Source organism: Adelges cooleyi, unplaced genomic scaffold (assembly GCF_023614345.1).
Source record: "Adelges cooleyi isolate 19-005CV unplaced genomic scaffold, UGA_ACOO_1.1 ACOO_flye_CR_arks_rails_tigmint_CR_PRNA_651, whole genome shotgun sequence".
Classification (NCBI taxonomy): domain Eukaryota; kingdom Metazoa; phylum Arthropoda; class Insecta; order Hemiptera; family Adelgidae; genus Adelges; species Adelges cooleyi.
This window is the reverse complement of record NW_026096352.1, coordinates 1,131,219-1,151,069: the sequence shown is the minus strand read 5'-3', so window position 1 is coordinate 1,151,069 and position 19,851 is coordinate 1,131,219. Positions and strand designations below refer to the sequence as shown.

Sequence of the window (19,851 nt, the reverse complement as noted above, 5' to 3'; positions counted from 1 at the left end):
TTACTGATCGCGCCCAAGCCACCGTTCCACGAGCCGTTCGCCAACTTCATACCCCACCGATGGTTCACGTCGACTTCCCTGAACTTTAAATCTACTTTGCCGACGCGGCTCAACAGATACATCAGCTTGACATCCATACCGGACACCATCGCTCTGGGCGCTTGGGTTTTCGGTGATAAAACCACCAGTGGCGGCCAGTGAAACCCCGCCAGCTTAACCGTGCAGCTTTTATTTAAGAACGTGACCGGTATGCGGTCTTCAAACGTTTTGGCCGCGTCACCGTTGTGTAGTATTTCTACGTCGACGTTGTCGTCGTCGTCTCTGTCCACTCGGTCATACTGTACTCGTCGACACTCGTTTACCAGCTTGGGCGGGTGATACTTACCGCAACCCATCTGTAACGGAAACCAGGCCAGCACGTCCACTCGCGAGTCGTTGGCCTCCGCGCTAGGAACAAGCAATACCGACTTGAGAATGTTGGCGCGCCACATCCGCCGGAACACTGTTCCAAGCGTGTTAGCAAACAGATTTTCCGGTCTCTCGATCAACAGCGTCATGAATATGGTATCGGTGGGCTGCCACGAAATGCTGGTGACGTTGATTGTGTCCAAGTGCTCGACCAGATCCGAGATGTTTCGCGCCGCTATCAAATAGACGTCGGGCAGAACCAACAGGTGTAGCCCGTTCACCTCGAACAACTGCGTGTGGAAACGGTGCAGCGAAACTACCGGTCTGTGATGTCGGTAAGCGGACCGCAAAAGCGTAGACCGGAAATCGTCGTCGATCGCACGGCTTGCGGCGATGAACGCCGCCGGCCAGGGCCTACGCCCGGAATCGGGTGCAGTGGCCAACAGTCTGATGGCGCAATTGGCTAAAGTACGGTATCCGTTGCGGTCGGCGGACGACGGAGGGAAGGCCTGTCGGAGCATAGCCGCAGCGTCGTAAGCCGCCAATAAGACCAACAACAGTTTCATCGTCAAGCGGCGAACAACGGATAATTTCGATTAACGACGCGACGGCCAAAACCCAGCCGAGACAATAGCTGCAAGCTATTACTGCAAACTGTCACCCTCGGCTTTGGTAAACAGTTTTGTTTTTTTCAACGTACACAAATCGATTAATTAAATTAATTATAGTAATGCTCAAACTACAATATGTAGTTTTAGTGTACATAAAACCTAATTTCTAACACTTAAGAATATTAACTTGTATTATTTGAAATTTCAAAATATTTTATACTTAAAATTTGACCAGACATCTAAACCACTATTAAAGCGATATTAGGTTTAAGGATAGGGTTGAGTAGTTCCTATAAAACCATATTTCCCCCCATTGAATTAACACGTAAATATAACATTAAAATCGTCAAAACTTTAAACTTATAAAACAAAGAAAAAACCAAATGTCACCAAATTTTTTTTTAATAAATTCGTTTAAATACATATTCTAAACTATAATAAATTTGAATAGTTAAAAAATATTCATTAGTTTTTTAAATATAATAGTGATGGTACTAGAAAGTACCGTAGGTCACAACAGTATTTTTTATGTGGTACTTATTTGTACCGACAATCTCATACGTACATTTTTTTTTAACATTGGAGGTATAGGAAATATTTTTTTTTTTAAATAAACATCATCTTTGATTTGGTCGAATATAAAAAAATTATTCGAATAAATTATTTTTTATTCGTTATTCGAATAAAAAGTGCACAATTCTGGCCGTAGGAACGCGTAGAAAAATGGTTTTTTACTCAGGAATTATTTTACTCAGCCCTGGCAGACTAAATCTCGGGCAACCCCGGGTCTGGACAACTTGTAAGTTTATACAAATTTGAGATCATTTGGCAGAATTTAACATTTGTGTGGTTGACACACCATGATAAACCAAGATTTATGAAGAGTTCTTACCTTGTATATTATTCATATTTCCTTCAGAAATTTCTTCTTGGCGTATAGCAGATACTATTGTAGGTATTATGTATGTTAAAATGTTAAACACTAATAAAAAATTATTTAAGTCCATACATCCATTTTACGGTATAAAAACTAAGTTGACTTTCTTAGTACAGCTCTTCCAAAAGTTGTCTTGCAGGAAAGTTACTAGCTAAAATATGATTAAACGCTTATTTTTTTTAAAAGTTTTAATATTGGGATGCAATTCTTATATAAAATTTGGTTCTACCTGGGCCATGGGATGTAACTAGTAGGCATGCACAAAAAGAAATTCACTTTACCAAAAAAATAATTAAAAAAAGTAAAGCCGTTAAGAGCAATACGAACCGTAGTGTTTATAACGTAAATGAGTAAACATTAAAAAAAAAAAAAAACTGCCTCAAAAATATTCACACAAAAGTCATTTAATTTGTTAAATCTTTGTGGGACACTTGTATATAAGTATATTATTTTAAGTAGGTATAGTGGCTTAGTGTATATTGTAGCACTTGTCATTTCTACCTAACTATAAGGTTGTATTAAATATTGCTCAGGTCCATTTAATTTCAACCAAATCATTACCCACCTATTCAAATTTCAAATTATATGACATTTCCAAAAGAAACATAATATTATAAGCTGGTATGAAATTATTGAAAAATATATATTTATCTATCCTTGAATAAAAATTACTAAATTAATATAAGGTTTAATAATTCTGAACAATTCTACAATCGTATTGTTAATGTTACTACAGCTGCTGTGGACAGCTGCGGTGCTTAAATAACTACATGAGCCTATTTCAAATAAGGCGGTCCCATGGTGTAATGGTTAGCACTCTGGACTTTGAATCCAGCGATCCGAGTTCAAATCTCGGTGGGACCTGGTACTTTTTGCATTTTTTTACGCGTTTTTAATCAAATTTTCCCCACATAATATACATTTATTTGAATAAATGTTTCCCTTTTTTTATAACCCGTTAGCAATAATCATACATTTTAAATTAAGAACCGAATTTTTTAGCTTCAGGACAAAACCAAAAATGTACATGATATTCTTACAATAATGCCAACGTGTATTATGACTGTGTAAAAACAATAGTTCCACGCTATAAACTAATTTAAAACTTGTTTTTATACGTTTATATTTTTGCTATGCGTTTTATAATATCAGTTGTAGTACCTAGACATTTTTTACTAATGTATTGAAGTAAACAAACTGAAAGAACTTGTGTCGAAGGTATCTTTTGATTACGAATATGTTGTTGTGAGAAATGGTTTACAAGTAAAAATGTTTTTTTATTTCGGGCTATAATTGTTGTTCAATTTATTTGATTGATCTAAATCGATTATACTTGACCTATACGGTTAAACCTTTGTAATTAGAAATCTTTCAAATTATTTTATTGTTTTATATTTCAAGTTTATGTACAGCATAGGCATAATGATGAAGAGGGTGAGGTACAGCTCTCCCAGAATTAACTTCTGCCCTATATTTTTTCTTATTATTGAATATACATTTTAATGCTATTAGTTATTACTTATTACATAATTTTACAAAATAAATGTACAGGATGCTATTTAACTTTTAAAAGTTGCCCTCTAGTCTCTACAACTACTGTTTGAAATAGTTTTAACTTAAAACGATTAGAACTATTTTTAATCGTTCATTATTATAACGATTGTACTTGAAATCTCTTTTTAGCTAAAATATTTTTATTTCATAAAAAAGTTGCTGTGAATTATAATTTTGTCACTTCTCGTATGTATTTGTATACGGGTGATCCATTCGACGTAATAGTTAATACATTCATTTTTTCGGAAAATAATTATTAAAACTTTCTAGTTTTTCTTTTTGAAAACAATATTATTTAATACTAGCTGCCCGTGTACCCGGCTTCGCTCGGGTTAACAAATACAACTGCAACAAAGTACTCACAAATTATACACCTATGTATATTTTGTATTTGCTTAAGTTATATGATGACTTAGAACAGATTGTAAAAATGGAGGCATCATTAACACGAGTATTAAAATGTTGAATTTACTATTATAAGTAAAATAACCACAATATTTAATTAATTATACTTTGAATTTTTCTACTCTTGGTAGGTATTTATTAAAAAAAACTATTACAAAATTATAATTGTAAAATATATGTGTGGTAAACAATGGTTTAATACGTTGTTAAATTGCGTTACCAGCGTACGTTTGTTTAAATTGTTGTATATAAATAGATGATACTTTGCCAAATAACCTTATTTAGTATTTTCAATGCACTATCAACTTTGAAACTGCAATAGAAACGTAGGTATTTAATTATATTTAAAAGTAATATTTTGAGTTTACCATGTGAAGTGTATGTGGATGTGTGGTGAAGTGCTATTGAGGAATGCGTGCAGATACAACAAATACTTCACCCTGCTTCCTTTTATAAACCTTAATTTTAATAACTTTTTAAGTAATGATTTTTAAAAACTGGATATCGACCAATTTAAATTACAAGCAAATTTGTTTTGGTTTAAAAAGTTAATTCAATATAAACGTGGCCATTTAAGTTTCAAAAGTTGATAGAGCTCTGGAAAATACCAAATGAAATGTTTTCAAAAAAAAAAACTATAAAATTGTAGTTATTTTCCAAGAAAATGACGTTTAATGGATCACCCGGTGTACTAGGAAATATGTTCTCTACTTTTATCTACATTTGGGTCTAACACGAATACAACAGGTGTTAACGATTTTAACAGTATATATTTAATGAGACGGTGTACCTTGTATAGGTATACCATATAATATTATTTGATAAAATAATTTAATACCGATTACCGACTGTTAATAATTATTCGAGACTTAAATAATGTATAGGTACTGTTCGATAAGTATTATTTCTTATAGAAATAGCCACTGTATTGATGTTTATGAGGTCGCTTTAGTTATAAAATTAAAAGTACATTAGTATTAATGTTTATTAATTATTAGTTTAAATTTATGTTATCATTAAACATTATATGCCATTAAAACACTGTCTCATAATATGCATTTCAGAAGGAATAAATGTAACATACATATGTAAGTAATAAAACAAGTGTATCAATATTACATGACAGATTAATATAAATTTTATTTTTTATATTTAATTCTATCATCGTTATACATCCTGTACATGAAAATACTTTTATTTTCGATGTGGACCTGAAAAGTTTTTCGTTTTAATCTTTTTAGACTACACTTCCGTGAAGTCTTTCTCTAAAAAGAAGTTGCCAATTCATAATTATCTTTTATTTCCATATTGTTGGCACAGTTTGAACTTTGATTTTTGGTAGATCTAGCGTGTATCAATAACACAAAAAAGAAAATTTTTATTAAGAAGATTTTTTAAACAAAATAAAAAATAATTTAGCCTTTATCGAAATTGTTTTTTGATATTGTATAATGTTTTTATCGTTTATAGATTCGCGTCGAAGCATTATTTCGTAGTGTTATTATGACTTTCAGCTATACGAGTTCGGAGTTGAAATTTGACTTTCAGGCCTAATTGTGCTAGATTTTTGTTAAATTTAAAATAAAAAAAGTCTACTTAGTATAGTTTAGTCTTAACTACTATTCAAAAATGGTTTATTTAATAGTTATTATTAGGTAAGACACATCGAACCATTTAAAGTGAATACAATTGAAATCAATTTTACAAAATATCGTTCGATTTATAGAAAAGTCAACAAGACTAGTAGGTACCTACGCAATATACATATTATTCAAAAAAAATATCAAATCGAAAAAAAATATGTGTTCACTCGTACATAATCGAAGCTTTCAATAATATTTGGAACTTAAGACTACCTATTGACGTCATAGACGCTTGACGTCAAGCGTTTGCACACAAAAAAGAACACCTGTATTTGTTTTTTTTAAGCTTATCGTTATTGTACTTCTCACTTGCTGTACTGCTTGCCCTAGGTCTTTCTTTCTGTCTCGTTTTAACTTTTTTAGACGTATTGACTAGATGTACATATTAATTCATATTTTGTTCTATTCCATATTCGTCGTTCTAATTTCCTTGACATTTACGATCCCTTTCTATCAAGTAGTCATGTTTATGATTTTTTCCCCGCTCTATAGAATGTTGCTAAATGTACATTAAAAATACATATTGTATTGTGTAAATTGAATTTGTCCCATTTAAAAAAATTTAAAACACAAATATTTTCCGCCTAGAGCAACACGAATGCACGAATTATCACAGACAAAACAGACAAAAACACAATTTTTTAGGCACTAAAAAAAATAAAATCAGATACTTTTCTCAACTTATGAAATGTTTGAAAATTTATATAAAGCTACAACAAATCAAATTTTTTTTAGAAAATTAGACGTAGAATATAAAACTAACAACTATAATCATACTTTTCTAAATTCATTACAACTTTTGATATCATTTTATACTACTATTTAAGAAAAGACATTTAACAGTATAGTTTGAACATTAATAATAATTTTACTACCCACTGTTTCTGTTTCAATTTACTAAAAATTACATAATTAAATCTACTTAAGTCATACTAGCATGCTTCAACAGAATTATTTTATAGTAAAAATGCTAAAATTTGGTTATCATTAGTCTTAAGAGTTGTGTACAAATATATTTGTACAAAAAAATATTGTTTAAAAAATATATCATATATTATTTTTACAAAACCAGTAAATTATAACTTACAATGTATTCTAAATACAATTTATATTAATATGTAATTAATTTGTGCCAAAAAGAAAAATGTAATTTATATATAAAATTTTACCTTAAATTTTAATGTAAAATGCACAATTTTGTAGCATAACTATACCTATGAACCAGGTAGATCATTATTTAATCACTTTGTATTATTTTTCGATTTAGTATACATGTAGGTACATAATTTAATAATAAGTATACAATTTAGCCAATTGTGTATGATATATTTTGTAGCCCCACTCAAACGGTTTGAAAACTGAAATACATGGGTTGGTCTGTTGTAAGACAACAAGGGCTGAACACAGATTATACGAAATCATTTTCATATAATATATACAACATATATATAATCAATTTGTGATCTGAATAATAATAATATATCGGCAATAAACACGAGGAGGATTTTAGCTGAAAACAATAAATGTTAGGCTTAAAAATCGATGAAAAATATATTGATATAGCCTCACAGTGGTTGTATATGATTTTGTTTTTTAAGTTGTTGTTAAAAAATACGCGTGACATAACATCGAGATCAAACAACACGCAGATGGTTTTGTTTGATTTTGTATATTTTTTTTCCGTCCATAAAATCGTCGGTTCGTATAGTATGATTTATGTTTTTTGTTATATCGAAATAGATAAGTCTGTGTAACTTCTACGGCACCACTTTAGTGTTAGAACTATTGTAATATTGTACAGTTTGCTTCTATAATAAAAAAGGTAAGTAGGTACATAATAAATAAAAGTGAATAATAATTAATTGACGGCAAGCAAATAAAACATCAAATACACGTATAAGTTTATTAAAATAGTAATTTAAACACTTTCTCCAAGTTAGGTAATCAACAAAAAAAGCCCAATGAATTATTTGGGAATAATCATAATCGCCTTTTTGGCGGTTCATGAGTGCCGCTCCTGCGGACCAGGTATGTTTCACTTAACTACAAGTCAATATTAATATTTTTTCTTGAAACATTAATGCTATTGTATCATATTCTTTAACTGAAAAAACTATTACTATATTACATATTTTAAAATGGTTTTTAGCGGGTACACCGAAAAATATGTGTGAAAAATGGAACGAAGGTAAATTTGTATTATTGGAATGTAATTTATCAGTAGTTCTTAGAGCATACTTTAGTTACTGTAATGGACGACAAGAATGTCGCTTAGTTAAGGGGATTGCACAGGCCGAATCAGTGATCCGATAAGCAATCTAAAAACAGATTTGAATTCGCCATGACGTTTATTTATGATAGGTCAGGGTACTTTTTCAATTTTTAATTTTAATCCTTTTCAAATTGGAAATTTTATATAATGTTCAAACGTGGTGTTTTATACATACTAAGAATAAGATATCAAAAAAGTACCCTGACCGATCATAAGTAAACTTTATGACGAATTCAAATCTGTTTTCAGATTACTTATCGTATCACTGGTTCAGCCTGTGCGATGGAACAAAAAATGCATATTATATTAACTAAAATGGCTTTTACTCATAGACAAAATGATTTAAATTAAAAATAATACCATGAAGCTTATACAAATTAACCGGTAAATTAATTGACATGGTCGAAATTGATTAAAACCACTTTTATCTTAAATATTGCTTATACAAAACTCCTTAAAAATGGTCGGTATCCAGGGACCTTAAATATTGCCTATACAAAACTCCTTAAAAACCAACCGCATATTATAATCCCCTTAAGTATTTTGGTCCCTCAGTGAATGATTTTTTTAATAACTGGAGATTATCATCTTATAAAAAAGATATAAAACTATAAAAATAAACATAAAATAGCTTTTACAAATAATTAGTTATTATAATAAAATTAATAACAAAAGAAACTCGAAAATAACATGGTAATAAAGATTTTTCGATTAAAATATCACAATGGACGGCCGACAGACTAGTTTAACTTATAAATAGTTCCAAATATAGATTTTAAATTAGAGCAGAATAATCAATAATGAGCCTACCCTTTACCATTTGCATAACTTAAACAATTTTTTACGTTATTTACATACGTAGGACTTTTAATAGTTTTAGTTCATATGTGTTTGTTAAATAATTATTTAGTATTGAAAAAAAAAGTTAAATTAAGATTGTCTAAAAATGAAGAACAAGTATTATATAGCACCAATCATATAACAAAAAAAATAATTATGGTTGTAGATAATTTAATATTCTTTGAATAGTGGGGGGGGGGGGTTAGGGGGGCAAATCGCCAGGTTATTATAGCCATGTCTAGCTCTGATTTATAGCCTAGTAAAATTTTCTTAAAATATGCACTGGTTTTGTTTTGTACAAGTAATAACAACAAGTGTCAAACAAAAACTATATTATTCCGAAAAAATACAAACTAACTTATAATTGTATTTTTGCAGTTATCTCATCAGCAAATATAGCGAGTAAGTACTGAATTGAAAAATTTATATTAATTCAAAAGAGCATATTAAAATACTCTAAGAGCTTTCGAGAACTTCCCATTAGCTCTCCAACTTCCAGTGCTATCAGAGTCGTACATAGTATATGTATGATAGAAAAGTCAAATGTTATGTATTTGATAACAATTAAATGTAAATTACCTTAAACTTAATTATTGACTTAATAATTTAAAATTTGTATTGAAATTGTTAATATAAATTAAAATATTTAAAAAAAATTCCCCATCATCGAATCATTAGATAAAAGTCAAATTTAGCTAGACTTGTTATAACTTATGCACTCTTATGATTTATTTTTATTATTCCCGTCTTATTATTTATTTTTAAAAATACATCAACATAGGTATTTACTAATTATTGATTTTTTTCAGAAAGATTGACTACAACTCGTAAGTATAAGGCTATTGATATACTTTCTTTGATTTAAAATGTATAGTAAGTAATTTAATTAAATATGATATTCCTGTTTTTTATTGTGTTCAATTATTTATTTTCTACAGCCCGAGTTGAACGATTGGCTGAAAGTAAGTTAAATAAGATAAAACAAATTAAAGAAAACTTATTGCACAAAAATTATCACATGGGAAATCATACATTGCTTCAAAAATCTATGTACTAATAAACAACTATAATATATCTGTATACAATTAAAGTTTTTTCGAATTTTGTATTCGTTTGGTTTTTCTTATGCTTTGTATAGGTAATCATAAATTGCACAATTAAGGTACCACAAAGCACACGCATTTGAATAATAATAATTAGTAGTAGAAATATCTAGGAATGATAATATAAAATATATTTATATACAAACATAATATTTAAAATTATATTTTCCTTGTGTAGAATGCGTTCGATGCATAATGGAGCTTATCAATAGTAAGTTACAATTATATATTTTAGATTCTATTTTTATTCTTTAATTATATTGTTTTAATAACTGTTATCGCCTCGGATAATTTTGGAAATTGTTATAAATAATACATCTGAAAAAATTATTATAATGACATTGTTTTGGGTTAATATGTATAAAAACTTTTAAAATAATCCAATACTATTTTTTTTTTTTTTTAGAAAAGGATCCTCAACATAGTAAGTGTACTTTGCGTTGTTTCTACATTATTTATAAAATTAATAATTAAAATGTTTAAAAGGATACTATACCACGTTTGGAGTGGATACGATGCAACTACACGCTTATGAATCAATACAAAATTCATTAAGTAGGGTAGGTATAATTGTTTATGTATTTTTATTGAATTTAATCGTACTATTTATCACACATACAACTGATATAAATTGTAATACAAACATTTAAAAAAAATCCCTAAGTTAAAACGAGTCGGGCGTTTAAGAAATGCAGAATTCCATATTATTATATTACAAATTATGAAAAAGCCAGGTACTTTTTAGGTACATTCACTGAGAACAATTATATAGAATCCTTACATAAAGAACGGTTCACTAGTTAAAGAGATATTGTAGGAACAGACGCAAAAAAAAACACATCATTGTAAAAACTATATCTTCTCAGTTATCCACTCTGCGTCGGAGCTAGAATTGGTTTTATGGTTAGGTATTTTTTGTTTCACATTGAAACCTTAGAGCTACTCTTATAATTCCCAAGTAGGACAAAGGCAAGAGCGTGTGAAGTAATTATCGAGACAGGGGTAGGCCAAAGAGTAAGTTGACGGATAATGTAAAAAAGGACCTGGAGATGTGCGAGGCTAGGGGATTCGGTTGCGAAATTTATTTGTATGAAATAGGACGTAGTCAAATAAATGACTCTTCTTGTTTCAGAGTAACCTTTGAACTTTTTCGTTTTAGGAAACGTTTGAAAGACCTTTATTTTATTTGTTCGGCGAAGCCAGTGTTCGCGTTTCCAAGTATTTCTACAGGATGCACAACTACGAAAAAGGAATTGAGATCATCCACGATGGTAACCATATGAGAAAATACAATTGCATTATGATAAATAATTGACGTTTCAAACAACCGTAGTATATAATAATTATTATTTTGAAACGAAATGTATTTTAGCTATTTACAAATTTGACAATATCGCAGAAGACCACTTAGAACCGTATAAAACGTACATGTGGAAAGCCTATCTGCATGAACAGCGGTTGAAACTAGTGCAGGGAATCAACAAATACAAAAGCTCGGCCGAATATGTGGAAAAAATGAGAAAAAATAGTTTTGACTTAGCTTTTTCTAAATACGAGATGCTACCATCCGAGTCGAGAGAAGACCCCGACATGACATTTTTAATAGGAAAAGAAAAATTAAAGGTAATTTGTAGTTCAATGTAACTCTCCGATAATAAATTGTTGTGTTACGAAAATGTAAAATTTAAACAGAATTTTTAGTAAATTCGATTATAGATATTATTAATAATTGGGTAATAACTTTGTCTTGTATTTTAACTAAGCTTTATTTTAGACTTCAAATAGTGATTTATCAATGTTTACCTATTTACTCGAGATTACTTTCTCATGTGTTACTTTATATTAAAGCGTGTTGCACGTTAAGTTTCTTTTACCTACTATCTCCTCACAGTAATATATAATGTTATTGTATTTGTAAGTATATTGAGGTATAGATGGCAAGCTATTTTTTAATGTACATTGGGACTATTCATTAGAATGTAAGTAAAGGCCATTTAGACAATCGATTCAATTACGTGTTTCGAAACGTTGGCGAACCAGTCAATATAACCAAATGGGATAACCGCAAGGCGTGTAAATAGTCCTACACTTTTGTTTTATCTAGTTCATTTTAATATTGATTGAACGTAATAAAGCCTATCGACTGGTATTTTTTTTTTATATATATACTCTTTACTATCCAAAACAATAACTATATAGACTGTTGGGTTTTCACGAATTAACAATAAGGTGGAATATATTTACAACTTATATAAAAAGTAAAAAAAAACAGAATGATTATTTTTTATTGTTTTTAGATCTTGCATGCACATTTGCCGTTGGATGATAAGTTTTCAAAAGTAGCGATCGACTCTACAATCGAAGAAGGTATAAAATACCTTGAAAAATACGATAGTATGTCCAATGCTGGCGATCTCATTGAAAGCAGATTTATTTTGGGAAACGCGTATATGGTATTAGACGAAATAGACAAGGCCAGAGCTAGTTATGTGAAAGCCCTTTTAACGCCAGTCAAAAATGCTGAGGCAAGTTGTTTCTACTAAATTTCAATCTTGGACGTATCTAAATATTCAATGCCATCGATGTGAAAAAAAGAGTTAAAATCTAAGTTGAGATTGTTTTTAATTGTTTGTTGCTATTATTGACATTATTTTTTATTTGTAATTTTAGGACAGAGCATTTAATTATGAGGTACAGAGGACTTTAGACAGATTTTGTAAGTATGTTTGAACTAAGAATAGTTTATGTTTTATTTGTGTCAAATAAATTATTGTGAAATATTACTAGAACTAATGATAGGTACATAATTATTTGAATGTTAACATTAAATTAATTCCTAGAAATCTTAATTCTGTTTTATTTGTGTTAAAACAAAATCATAAAGATATAAACATATACATTACGAGTACAACTGACAGCAATATTCAACACTTGCACTAATGACATATCTATTATAATTGATTTCAGACAACAAATTAGCTATATGTAAGTGTATGCTTTTAAGAGCTTTTATACTATATTTATTACTTACTACTAACAATAATACTAAGCTAATAAAGTATCTGTTTTTTTAGCTAAGGATTCCCCAGCTAGTAGTAAGTAGCATACCTACTTCTAGATTGCTTATAGTACATACCTATCTACATAAAATTTTACTACTATTTCAAGTGTAGGTTACGTTATCATTTTCATGTTTAACAAACATTTTATTATTTGTGAAACTTTCATTCAACTTTGACCAATAAAACATAGTTTATAATAGGGTCGGACTAGGCCATTGTGCTCAGCCAGCGTCAATCGTTACAAAATGTTTGATTTTTTTCTTCCAAATTTCAACACAAATTTGAACTAAATCGGTTAAACATTTCACAAGTCTATAAATATATTTTTAAACATTTTACAATATCATATACAAAAAAATAAATATAAAATTATGTATATTTCAGATCCTGATGTACAAATAGTTTTTGACAATATTGACGCGACAGTTTCTAGGAAATATAAAAATTTCTGGAAAGAATTGTTGCAAAAAGTAAGATTAAGAGATTGTTTGAAAGATAATATTTTATTAACCAACTATTTTTATATGTTTAAGGGTGCTTTTGGAACTAATATCATTTATGAATTTATAATAAACGCGCTAATTCTCAATGCCAAAACTAGTATTGAAAGTGAAAACTACGAACCAGATGAAGACATATTATTTAAAAGTACGTATAAATTATAAACAATTCATAAATAAAATGTTAGATAGTGTTAAACTTCAAAGGATACCCAATGACTAATCATAATGATGAGTTTATATAGTGTTTGAAATGCTAACATCGAGTTAATAGATTCAAAATCGTTGAACAAAGATACTTTATTATATGGTCGAACACCAAAAGAAAATAGCATTTCACTTTTCTTTTAAACCCAACAATACTTTTTTCGGATAAAACATTGAACATAGATTAACATTACGGAATTAATTACCGTAACTTGTTTAATTATCACAGTTATGTAAGAGAACAGTTGTAAAATGAGGGGTGGGGTGTTGTGAGACAGAAAGTTGCAGTTTGTAGTAATAGGAAAATTGTAAGAAACTTTGGCAAAGCCCGCTTTTATTTACTGAAGTGTGTGTTGGGCATAAAGAACAGAGGTAACAGGAAAGTGGAGTAGTTGAAATAAAAATGTCATGATGAATGTCTGGGGTGAACGGTGAACAGATTACTGACTATCTACTATTTGTGTTTATAGCAAGAAATGCATTGAATAAGCTAGAACATCAGGTACCTAAATATGAGTTCTCCAAGTGGATGGTCGTGCTGTTAGGAGCTGAGAATTATTTAAATACTAAGCGTAGATCTTTCCTGTATCTAAGGATGCATCTGGATCACGCGCTTAAAACTATAGATAAAGAAGTTCATGACAATCAACTAACATATTTACACGGAAAATACTCATGCAAGGTAATAAAATGTTATTGTTTTTAAAATTGTCCATCGATATTATATATCATAAATGCTCATGACGTAGGTATACACAATAATATGTGTGACAGTTTCGCGACTGATACGATTTTGAGTACATGGAATTCAATACGAACCTACACTTTTAAATATTTAAAAAATACAATATTATTTTTTAGTTTTAGTCTTTTTTTATTTCCTCTCTTATTGTATATAAATTAAAAATACCAGAGATGTAAGTAACAAATTATTTTAGTCCTATACTAAACACTACTACTAAAAACGTAGTTGCATGAAACTAGATACATTTTTATTTATTTACAAATTATATATAAATGGACTTTAATTAGGGCCCTTATTAAATGTCTTAAGCCCATTTTTCAAACGATTTCATATGAGGTTTCTAAAGTCACAAAGTATGTAGTTCTACGCCTTTGCAAAAAAAGTTAACTATTATAGAAAATTAGACTGTTAAAATAAAAATCCTAGCCTCCTGAATGCTCGAGCTCAAGCAAAGAAATAATCCATCCCCACCCAATATTCTTCTCCCTGTTCACATACTTCACTATGCTACCTATATATATTATAATCATTATCATATTTATGTTTCAATTGTCTAGATCGTTTTGAATTCTGCAAGCTACAATAGTGTCATTAACGTCGTTGGATGGAATATTCCAACATCAAAAAACGATATAAAAACAAATGTGGATCGCTGTTTAAGAATAATGGAGAAAGAGGATAACAAATCTATATTTATCAATGAGATTGACAAGAATATACTTTTAGCATCTGTGTACTGGTATAAAGGAAGACATATTGAAGCTACAAAAGTACTACATAAAACGATTTTCACTGTGCCAGTTTTAAATGCAGAAGTAAGAATATTATTAATGTGCGGGCTACATAATTTGTTTTTAAAACCGTGTATTATGCAATATATTACTATAATAGCAAATATTATGTAAACATATTTCTTTAACACTTATAAATTATAATTTATAGGACAGATGGAATAACTTCTTAGCCCAAGAGTTACTTGGTTTCTATCAAGCTGAGAACATTAAGAATAAAAGAAACAAGGATCCATTTATTCCAACAGGATTAATCAGTTTTCCCACTTCCACTAATGATGGAAATTAAAAATAGTTGCACTATTATTTATAAAATATATATATATATATATTTGTTGTATTATTCTCAAACTAATGGTCAAATTACAAAAATTTTACCTATGATAATAAATTCGGATTGGTTAAAAATGTAACTTACAATATTAAACATGTTTCTTTATTTAAAAATAAATAATCACATTATTGGAAAAGTACATGTAAATTACCCTAGTATTTTTTTAAAACTTTTTCTTTTACTCGAATGCCTAATTAGCTTGATCATTTTTGAAAAGATAAATCATCAATTAGAAACATGTGCCTTAATCTACAATGACAAATGTCTTATCGGCAGAAATATTATAATATATTTAAGATAAGTACCTGAGAATAAATAATGAGTACTAGCTATTGTTTGTGTGTGTGTATCTTCTTAAGGCTACACCATTATAATGTTATATCTATACTAGAGTGGTTCTTATTTTCACGATTTCCGAATTTCAATTGTGCCGCCCCCCCCTCCCATTCGATTCGAAAAAAAATAAAACATTTTAAGCCAACTTTGAAATTTCTAATTCGATTCTAATCATTCCCTGTAACGAGGAAAAGTTTTCCGTTTAAAATACATGCAGTTCCCATTTTTTAACTTGATTATTGTATTACAAGGGCAAATTATTGACAAAAAATGTAATTTATATGAAATTATCGTGGATCAGTGTTACTTTTAAGCATGAACTAATAAATGATCTTAATTTGTGCTTTTAGGTAAAAAAATGTTAGCTTTTGCTTAGTACCGTATAGTTCATTAATAACAAAGAATAAGGATCAAATCCATACCTGATACAGATTGTGTCGGAATTCCGGAAGGTATTTCCTGATACCAAAAAAAAGAAACAGTTATAAAAAAATTTTAAATTAAGCACTCAATAAATTTAAAGTACTTTATAATTCTACTAAAAATTTACCGTGCTAGTATTTATATATTTCAATTTTTTTATTACTAATATAGTTCAGAGTTTTAGGTATATATGTATATATCTTTTTGTCTGTAAATGAATCATAAAAAATAGTTTTTTTTAAATAAAAAGGAGCGATTTTTAAAGTTATCGTCAAATAACCTAAATAATGACACTAAGGACTCAAATATTTAATTTTAATTTTTTTTGTTATTAAGAATAAATAATGTTTATTCCAAAATGTAATTATTTTGATAGATTTGTGAAATACTCAATGCTTTATATGTAAATTAATGTTGAACACGTATAGAATATCATAATATGTAAAAATTTGTTTTTTCTATTTTTCAGTAAAAAAAAATTAAAAATCTTAATTGTGCAGTGTAAAAAATACATAAAATTACTCTTACATTTTTTTGTAAAATTTGTGACAATTTCATGTAAAATTAATTTTTTGCATCAATAATTTGCCCGTGTAATATTATAATAATCAAGTTAAAATAGGGAAATTGCATGTATTTTAAACGGAAAACTTCTCCTCGTTACAGGGAATGATTAGAATCGGACTAGGAAGTTCAAAGTTGGCTTAAATATTTTTTTTTCGAAACGAATAGGGGGGCGGCACAATATTGAAATTCGGATATCGTACAAATAAGAACCACCCTAATCTATGCATTATTATTTTTACTTGTGTATAGATTTACCAGTAGTCTATATTTTATAGACTACAGTAGATATATTTTGTCTGAGGTGGGACCTCCGCAGATCCGGGGATCCGGTTACATAAAATTGATCATTTTTTATGACACTCTTGTTTTAAAGCAAACAAATCTGTTTTTTAACCTAACATCTGGGGTGAATCCTAAACTTACACCTGAGTTCCCCATCCCAAAAAATTGTTCTTTTTTATTACAATACCACCGATACTAACATCAGTTAAGAAGTAGACTGTCCTATGTTCGCTCAGTCGCTCAGTCCTATGTTCGCCTTCGATCATTGAACAAGTTTTTCACAGCTCTGTCATCTTTTTCTTCTTCAGTATTTATACAGAAGAAAACTTTTCAACGCTACCAATCAAAGTAAGTGTATAATATTTTTTTATACTAGCTACTTTACCAGACATTTAAATAATATACGTTCTGTTTTCCCATTTAATGACCAAATATATCCAAATCGGTGATTTAAAAATGATTTTCTGTACCCTATCATGAAAATGGGGGGAAAAGTCTATGATCGTTTCGGATAGTCATGTGTTGCCTGGCTAATGGGCCGATTGGTGAAATATTTACCCAAATCAATTAAAATGTCAGCTGAGGAGATTCAAAATTACAACGAAAATGTAGGGACCAACAAAATTAATCTTGTATACAAAGGTAAAAATAATAATTATTACTACAACTCTGTATAAAATTTAATTAAAATTTAACTGTCGATCAGTTTCCAATTTAAGTAAGATATAAGTAGGTAAGAAAATTATGTACATATTCACCAAGAGTGTATAAGTGCACTTATAGGTATATTCTTTTGCCATTCAATATTTATTTTAATTCTACAAAAATGTTTTGTTTTTTCAAATTCCTTCGTTTATTTTTTTTTATATTAGTTGATCTTTTTAGACTCTAATATAATACTATTATTTTATTGGACTTTGTTTAATTTTATATATTAAATTTAAATAATGTTATCATAATTATATACTGTAAAAAATATTTCTGCTGACAGTATCACTCAACGATAAAAAAAGAAACAAATACAATTTTTTTTAACTGTTTTATTTTATGATAATGTTTTTTTCAGGGCTCTTATTAAAGGAAATCACATTGAAAATCCAACCAAAATCTAGTGGCGATGAAAAGAGAAAAATGTATATGTATTCAGGACATGATTTTAGTATTATGTTATTAACGGCAGCTGTTTTGGGACATTTAATAGAAAAACCAAGATTTGGTGCTTCCTTGCATTTTCATGTTTAGAGATTTAATGATACCGATGAAGATGTCATAAGGTAAATTTTATTTGCGTCGATTTGTTTTATGTAATAAATAATTATAATACAACTAGGTATATTAATGTCATTTCGCATCGTGATCGAGTGGAGTAGGTACAGGTACTGTAGCAAGCAAGCCATTACTTTTTGTCATTATAGAGATTTTTTTTTTAATTTATTAAAATTTGTAATAAGTATGTGTATTGAATAAATGCATGCGTGTTTTATAATAATCTGTCAGGTATATTTACAATTTATATGCAAATCTATTGGATCATCGTGATAGATACATTCTGTATGTAAAATAACTACTATTACATTTTACTGTGTTCCATATTATCTGAAAAGTTGGGATAACGAAAAAGGAGAAGAATTATGAATATCAAACTGTAATAGCCCATACAAAATTGCTGATTTTATAAACAACACTAACATCAAAATTACAAAAACCTGGGAAGAAGAATGCCATACTTAATAACTTCGGCATACACAATAATTTATACCCCATTTATGAAAATTAATTATACATAACTTAAGTTATTACAGTTTGTATGTACCTACGTAATAACTAACGAAGTGTAACTCAATGTATCTCAACAACATTATATTTATAATTGTAGTTTTTAAAAAATAAATAACTACTTTAGACGATTGAAACATTCTATCTTTCTTGAACAACTTTCATAAGTGCGGTAGGTAACGCGCGCAGATAAAAATAAATCTACGCGGTTTACTCTACTGCACTCCACTTCCCGTCACCAGTCATCCTCACTTTCAAATGAATATAACTTTTGAACGGATGAATAAAAGTAAAATTTTTTTTAACCAATTCTTATTTAAAAATTATTTTGAATAAAATAGCTATCTTGAAAAAAAATAAAAAAATGTAATATAGGTAAAGTAAAATAGATAAGTGCAATAAAAACCACAGTGCTTATAGCGCAAATGAGTATAAATTATTAAAAAAAAAAATCTCAAAAATATTCACTAGAACAAAAGTTATTTCATTTGTCAAATCGTTGTGGTTCACCCTGTATATAAACACATAATTTTACGTTTTTTTTTATAATATTTGTTATAAATAAATAATTAAATAATAATAATAATAATAGTACCTACAACGGATTCATTAAGATCATATCACATTATAAATGTCGTCGACTCTGTTCTTAAGTTTGCTGTTGAATAGATAAATTCTATAGTCGTAAATTGTAATGGTATTATTAACATTATTTAATAAAAAATGACGTAAATTGGAGTGGTTTAGTTCATCAACAATTGTATTTTGATGAACTGTAATTTACAGTATAATAATTATATATTTTTCGGCATGGTAATAGAGCACCCGTTTTCTCATACAAGACTAATGCTTTTTCAGAAGGAAAAATCTCAACTGACAAAGGTAAACTATAAAATATAAAGATTGTACTATGTCTTGACAATAGCGTGTATCGCAGAAGGTAAAACATTCTGGTTTTTATCAAGTCCGATTCGACAAGTATTACATTGTTATTTAAGTCAAAAGAAAACATCACTAGAAGACTAAATTAAAATATTTTTGAAAATTGATAATAC

At 29.0% G+C, this 19,851-nt stretch overlaps 1 protein-coding gene and 1 non-coding gene across 3 annotated transcripts; both read left to right on the top strand.

Moving 5' to 3' along the window:
* The first annotated feature begins 2,748 nt into the window (after positions 1-2,748).
* Positions 2,749-2,820, top strand: Trnaq-uug (transfer RNA glutamine (anticodon UUG)). Its single transcript has one exon. It is a non-coding gene; the product is annotated as a tRNA-Gln (tRNA).
* A 4,443-nt stretch (positions 2,821-7,263) lies between these two features.
* On the top strand, positions 7,264-15,559 carry LOC126844684 (uncharacterized). 2 transcript variants are annotated; one of them, XM_050583058.1, is made up of 20 exons: positions 7,264-7,380; positions 7,499-7,586; positions 7,708-7,746; positions 9,049-9,072; positions 9,480-9,497; positions 9,609-9,632; positions 9,952-9,984; positions 10,180-10,197; positions 10,260-10,333; positions 10,933-11,044; positions 11,146-11,396; positions 12,071-12,298; positions 12,444-12,489; positions 12,741-12,758; positions 12,848-12,868; positions 13,220-13,305; positions 13,369-13,483; positions 14,013-14,224; positions 14,845-15,102; positions 15,230-15,559. In XM_050583058.1, exons 2-20 carry the CDS (start codon positions 7,520-7,522, stop codon positions 15,365-15,367), a joined length of 1,782 nt encoding a protein of 593 aa, XP_050439015.1. In that variant the 5' UTR covers positions 7,264-7,380; positions 7,499-7,519; the 3' UTR covers positions 15,368-15,559. The 2 variants fall into 2 exon arrangements, with proteins under 2 accessions (XP_050439015.1, XP_050439016.1); XM_050583059.1 differs by having other exon boundaries at positions 7,288-7,380; positions 7,495-7,586.
* Positions 15,560-19,851: the final 4,292 nt, after the last annotated feature.